General features: G+C 35.3%; 1 protein-coding gene across 2 annotated transcripts; it reads right to left on the bottom strand.

Moving 5' to 3' along the window:
• Positions 1-837: 837 nt before the first annotated feature.
• On the bottom strand, positions 838-6,274 carry LOC132182600 (putative disease resistance protein RGA3). Of its 2 annotated transcripts, XM_059595889.1 has the most exons (3): positions 5,943-6,274; positions 1,023-4,064; positions 838-917 (listed from the first exon to the last, which is right to left on the bottom strand). In XM_059595889.1, exons 2-3 carry the CDS (start codon positions 2,892-2,894, stop codon positions 882-884), a joined length of 1,908 nt encoding a protein of 635 aa, XP_059451872.1. In that variant the 5' UTR covers positions 2,895-4,064; positions 5,943-6,274; the 3' UTR covers positions 838-881. The 2 variants fall into 2 exon arrangements, with proteins under 2 accessions (XP_059451872.1, XP_059451873.1); XM_059595890.1 differs by lacking the exon at positions 838-917 and having other exon boundaries at positions 2,900-4,064.
• Between the last annotated feature and the right edge of the window lie 702 nt (positions 6,275-6,976).

The following is a 6,976-nucleotide window of genomic DNA, read 5'->3' as shown; positions in this document are numbered from 1 at the left end:
TTGTTATTTTATTAGGGTTAGGGTTTCGGGAGTCTTTATTTCGTTATTTTATTAAGTTTAGGGTTTTAAGGGTATTTATGTCATATTTTATTATGTTTAGGGTTTTGGGCTATAAATATATGCTTATAGCCTCCTTAGCAAATCAGTTTATGATTATTATTGAGTTTTGTTTAATAAGAATTACTCAGAGTTGAGTTTCTTCTTTGTGTTCCTTCAAAACCTAGAGAATATCTAGCTTTTGTCAAGAAGATTTCTTAGATCATTGATAGAATCAAGATCTAGAAGTATTTATCCACTGCTTAATGTTGTTATTCGCTGTAGCCCACTAAGTCATGTTGCATCACTAATGCAATTCCACCATCAAATAAAAAAGAGAAACTCAATTATGCCAAGTCTCTTGTCTGTCTTTGTGTTCTTAGAAATAAATGGGTATAACCAGTCAAATCAAGTCTCTTTGAAGAATGTGGTTGTCCAAACAAATTGTAGAAATATCCACATGATTCTCACAACCGATTACGTGAATTCTGCTTTTGATCAAGAAACCAAATAATAAATTCAACAATAACCCAAAGATTTTAAATGAAAATAATAAAAATGTAAATTTTATCCTTTCGTTCAACAGAATCTACATTTGACACTGAGAAAATCCTAACACAGTAATGCAAATTTGTATTAAATTTTTGTGAAAATTTGGAATGGGATTGAATTCCCTCATCTATTATGTGATGCTATCGATTGTAGAATTTAAATTTCAAATGGAAACGAAAGAAATATTTAAAAAATAAAAGAGAAAATAATACTAGAAATGCCATTGAAGTGAAAGATGGGAAAAAATACTGTAAATGCTAGAGCTTTGCACCAATCTGATTGTCGGCAAGGTCTCAAGAAGCGACTATATGTAAAACCTTATATAGTTCCTGCATATGAAATCAAATAAGATATATATCAAAAGCCTGACAGAGTAAAATAAAGAGGAACAACAACAAGAAGCAAAACTATTGTCTAATTGGTGACTTAAAAACCTGATACATTTGGCGAGTTTGGCTTGCTTTCCAATCTTTAAGATGACCATCGCCGCCATTATGAAAGTTTGGGACGTGAGCAGTCTTTGGCCAATCCTCTCCTGTTCCTTGTTCACATCTTTCCTCCAAGCAACGACACTCTGTAATTGTCAAACGACCTAAAGAGGTGACGCGGCGCATACCTTCGGGAAATGATATTAAATTGGGACAATTTATGACTTCAAGCTCTTGAAGTGAAGTGAGATCGCCTATCCACTCCGGTAAAGACACCAAACTAGGGCAATCCATAATTTGAAGCCCTTGCAGAGTGGTAACATCTCTAAGCTCTCTTGGGAGAGAAACCAAATTTGGAATGCCTACGATAGATAGATGACCAAATCTTGTAGGTCCAAGGCCATGTGCGCCATCTTCATTCTCATTGTTGATAAGTTCTTTGCAGCGAAGAATAGATAGATTCTCAAGTGAGGTGAGATGTTGAAAGAGTGGAGAAATTGATATTCTCATTTTACGACAATCCCAAATCCCAAGGGTCTTAAGAGAAGTGAGGTTTTGCAACCACTCTAGTGGCAGATATTCAAGTTGCTCTAATTCCACAAGATAAAGATGCTTCAATTTGGAGAGATCGGAAAGGAGAGAAGAAGAGGAGGGTGTTGTTTTGTTCCCTGTTGCTAGGGGCATTATAGGGCAATTCTCGATGCATAAATAAGAAAGGGAAGGAAATGAAGGGAATAATGGAAGATGATCTGTTTCCCTCATCTTTCGCCATCCCCTCAACTTTGGCAAATCAATAAGTGTGAGAATTTTGAGGGGAGAAGAGGACACGTAACTACCATCATTGCTTATGTACTCCAGCTCATTCAAGTTTTTAAGATAAAGACCCCTCAACAAAGGGAATGGTGGGATATGTTGAAGCCACTTACAATTCTCTATTACAATAACAGTCAAATTTGAGAGTGAGGGCACCCAACTAGATAACGTCACACCTGCATACCCATCTATAGTTAAGAATTTCAAATTTAGGTGTGGCCGAAGGTTTTGCAACAGTTGTTCATCATTTGCAATTGCCTTATCACTTTCATCACTAGATTCTGGGTCCCACTCTAACTTCAGCCATTGAAGATGTCGCTTCCTCTCCAAGTTTGCAGCCTTTGCTTCTAATGGAGAAGATCTCGAGTGCTCTAAACCCTTGATCCGCAATACTTCTCTCAACTCATCTAAACCATCCAGGTCCCCTAGCCCACCCTTTGTCTTGGGGAGTGAACTTTTTTTCTGCCCTAAAATGTATAGCGACAGTGTTTGGAGAGCGGTCAACTTTCCTAGTCCATAAGGCATATGAGTCAAGCTATTACACCCTCCTAACACAAGATGCCTGAGGCTGATCAAGTTTCTAGTGTCTTCTGGTAATGCTGTAAGTTTAAAACAATACTCAAGTTTTAGTGTGTGCAAATTCTGCAATTTAGTTATAGAAGCGGGGAGTAGTTTGATATCTTCATTCCTAGACAGATCTAGAAATCTTAAATGCACTAACTTGCCAATGGAATTTGGCACTTTTTGAATACTCGACCGACTCAAATTCAAAGCACGCAAGCATTTAAAACTTGAAATAAGTGTATTAGAGACTGGCTTATTCAACTCAAGTACCGCATTGTACAAGGTAAGATCATCACAAAGATTTGGAAGTATTGGAATGCCTAGAAGAAGTGTTCTCATTTTGTTAGGCTTGGGCAAAAGAGCAGGAATATCCGGTAATGAATCTGAAGAATGAAATGCCACATGACGAGTTCTTCCAACTACTTTTTCTCTATCTGGATATAAAATTGTGCACTCCTCACCTGCTACTGACTGTGCAAGATCGTGAATAAGGTCATGCATTTTGCACTTTTCTATTTCACCAACTATACCTCTTTGTACGTCTTGGAAAAATTACCTCCAAAGCAAATCCATAAAATATTCGCGACCAATATCTTCAAGATGTCTATTTCCATATGATGAATGAAGAAAGCCTTGAGCTATCCATAACTGAATCAACACCTTCATTTCAATTTCAAAATCTTTTGGAAACAACGAACAAAAGGCAAAACATTGCTTCAAGTGTGATGGGAGATGATCATAACTCAACTTAAGTATTGGAAAAATATCATTTTCTTGTTGAGTTATTTTGTAAAGTTCATGGTTTTTAAAGTACAACCAATCATCTTCTGAATTTTTGAAATATAATAGACTCCCAATGCTCCTTATAGCAAGAGGAACGTGTGCACACTTTTGTATGATCTCCCTTCCAATTTCTACTAGCTTTGGATTATTTGGCTCTTCCCCGTCTTTAAATGCCATTTTCTTAAATAAATTCCAAGAACTATTTTCAGATAAACCTCTCAACGGATATGGTGAAATTGTACCTGTAATCTCTGCAATCTTTTCGCTACGTGTAGTAATCAAAACTTTGCTTCCTCTTAGGCCACCCACTAACAACTTTTCCAAGTTGGACCATGTACCATGATTCTCATTCCAGACATCATCTAAAACAAGTAAATATCGCTTCCCATCAATTTTTGCTCGAAGCTCACTTTGCAATGGATCCATCTCACGGCTTTTAGGTCTCTCCTTAGTTGCAGATTCTATGAGCTTTACAATGATAGTTTTCACGTCAAAAGGATCAGAGACACATGCCCACATCCTCAGGTCAAAATGCCTTCGAACCTCCTCGTCGTTGTACACATACTGCGCAAGCGTGGTCTTTCCTTGTCCACCAATCCCAACTATGGGAATTATGGAAACATTCTTCTCATTCATTTTGGGATCGAATAACAGCTTTTTAACAGACTCCTTATCATCCTCTCTCCCAATGACATCTTCCCCATGTACAAATGAGTGTGTATCTTGTCTTTTCATATGCTCAAACTGTGTCGCTATGGTGTGCTCATTGAAGCCAAATTTGATCCTATCAGTTGCAATTTCATCCAGTCTCGTCCTAACTGCCTTGATCCTATGACCCATTTTAAAGCCATATACAAGCTGGTTCGATTTGGAAAAGAAGATGCGTACCTGTAATACTCCCAAATATTCAGTATGGTCCATTTCGAAAAGTTAAACATTTTTTGGGCTATATGTGTAACTAAGGAAAATATGAACGTCATGTTTTATTTACAACCACCCATTCCAATCCGTTCACGGTGATAGTTTTAGAATTCCCCTACCATTGAATAGTTGGGTTTATAATGGGGCCGATAATTTATGTGACTTTTTCTAGACGCCATTTGCTCCTTGGAAAGATGTCACAACTTAATTAACTGTACATTTTTTGCATATGGTTAGTACTCTTACAAATGAGACTGTTTTAGGTAAGACTCTATTTATAGCAGTTGTAAGGATAAAGAAAACAGACAAAAGAACGGAATATAAAAGCATCTATATATGTCAAAATGATACATGAAAACATTGTTACTGTAACACCCCATATTTGATATAAGTTAGTACGAGTTTTGGCCCAATGTCTTGAGCTTTAGATATATGAACCAATGTTATTGGCCCTAGTGAACTTAATAAAAATTGGATCAAAGACCCTAAAAGAGATTATAAGAGATAATAATTTCTTAACCTAATGGACTAATCCATGGCATAGCCTCATCCCTAATGATGGGCATAATTTAATGTTTCATTCATAATTTTGTAAGATGATAGTTTTTAACCAGAAAGCTATTTAAGTCTGTGTACAAGGTGTGTTGATCTTTTTGGAAGAAAATATTGTCCTTTAAAAATGACGTTTATAATGATGTTCATTCATGAAATAGACATAGGATCTAATACCTAAAGCCAAAAACCAGAAACTTTTATAGCCAAAAACCTCTTTTCAATGCCTCATTTGAGTGGTAAAAAACTTCTAAACATAACCCTCAAGCGGTGTTAAGACTATATCAAGAAAATAAGTAATTTCTCATATATGGCATCAAGAAGAGCTTTGGGTTAAATCTGGAAATTAAACTTTCAGTCCATGGCATGTTTAGGTGGGTATTTGATCCAAATTTCGTCAAGTTAAAAACCTTAGATATATGTCTTGTGGGCAAATGGGCCAAGTGACCAAAGTGTAGTGCTCTAATTTAGGTCCATTTAGTGAGTTGTGGGCCTTATCTGGTTTACCTAGTTTAGGAGGAGGTTCAAATGGGCCATTTCTTACCCAAGCCCCCATAAAAACAATTTCAAGATTTTTGGAAGAAAACTAAACCACTTTTTTAGTGAAATTTCAAGATTAACCCTACTTTCGTTTATTTATTCAAAATTTATGAAAATATTAATAGAATGAGCTCCTAGAATATGATACATTTTAAGTAAAAAGAAAACTTTTATGTTCGGACCAAGGTACAAAAAAGAAATAAACATTTAAAATATTTTTTTATAAAGAGAAAAGAAAAGAAACGGTTAAGCTTTTAACGTATTTCTAAGAATAAAACATCTCTAATAATAAAGGGAAGGTTTGAAAGGTCAAATAACTTAGGAACGAATTTTAATCGCGATTTACATGCCGAGTATAGGGATAATTTAGCTGAACCTTGCTGTTCATGTTTTAATAGTTGTCGCCTAACTTTTAGTACAATATTGACTATCGAGGTAACTTGTACTCTTTGCCACTTCTGAATGCATGTCAATTTAAGTGATTATTGTTTTTATATATATATATATATGTGTGTGTGCGCGCGCGCGCGCGCGCGCACGCGTGATGAAATTATCTTGAGATTAGAATTTCCATACCGTTCAATAGTTGGGTTTAACATTATAATGAACAAATTGTTGTTGCTGTTGAGAAATTTTAAACTACATAAAATGATATATATTTGCTTTGGCTTGTGTTGTGATAAATATTTGTATGCAGGTCTAGGAATGCTTTAGTGACAGACAACATCATGTGCACATTAATGAAGAATTTACCTGTTTTGTCATCTTCTTCTCCCGTGTCATCAGTTGTCGACGTAGAAGTTGAGTGGAGTAGTCATCCAGCAAGTCGTCAGCATCGTACATGGCATCCTTGAGCTTTCGAAGCCAATCTTTGATCACATGGTTATGGGCCTGCTTCTCCTCCGAGTCCAAAAGCACAGCTTGGATGGTGGAAACGGTATCCCCGAGCTTTCGAAGCTCATCTTTGAAACCCCATAACACTCCAATCTCTTGGAGAGCAAGAGAGCCCAAACTCCTAATGATACTCCCAGCAATATCAAAGAGAACTATTTCAGCCATTTGTGGGTTGTGGGTGGTGAGTCAAGTAAACCGATCTTGAGGTATTATTGATGATTCGGAGGTGTATGGGATATATTATTGATGATTCAGAGGTGCAATGTTGACTTGACGTTAAAACTTTAAAGGGAGTCCATGAGATATGATGTGGCCATGTGCGTCTCATCACTTCTTAAATCTTCTTATCATCTCGCCGAATCAATTTCCAAAGGTCATGATCAATATATAATGGGTGGCTCATAGCCGTGTGGTCTTATATGCATGAATAAGAAAGTATTTCAGTTAAAAAAAAAAAAAAAGCATTTCATTTACAAAGAAATTTTGATATATTATAATTAAGTTATTATGGAATTTACGATCTCTCTTCTAAACTTTTAATTCAAATAATATCTTCTCTAAACTACCAAAAAAAAAAAAAAAAACTCTACAAATTTTTTAATAAGATAAAAATATTCTTATAAATTCAAAATAAAAAAACAAATTCTTTTTATTGTTTTTCTTTCATATTTTAAAATTTGGCTACCCCTTTTTTTTCTTATAATTTTAGTTATAATTTTTTTTTAAAATGGTTTTGTTTTATTAAGGGTAATTTCATCACGGGGAAACATTAATTAACAATTTTTGTAATTCAAAAGGTACATTGTCCTAATTAATTAAAGTTTGAAAGATATTGAAGAGAACTGATTTATCAAGTGCTTAAAAAAAAAAAAAAAAAAAAAAAAAGAGAGAAA

Source organism: Corylus avellana, chromosome ca5 (assembly GCF_901000735.1).
Source record: "Corylus avellana chromosome ca5, CavTom2PMs-1.0".
Taxonomy (NCBI): domain Eukaryota; kingdom Viridiplantae; phylum Streptophyta; class Magnoliopsida; order Fagales; family Betulaceae; genus Corylus; species Corylus avellana.
This window is presented reverse-complemented; position numbering and strand designations above follow the sequence as displayed.

Coding starts and splice junctions, on each gene's coding strand:
- LOC132182600 (XM_059595889.1), bottom strand. CDS start 2,894: ATGCATGACCTTATTCACGATCTTGCACAGTCAGTAGCAGGTGAGGAG. Junction 918..1,022: donor AAACTCGCCAAATGTATCAG/GTTTTTAAGTCA, acceptor TTTCATATGCAG/GAACTATATAAGGTTTTACA.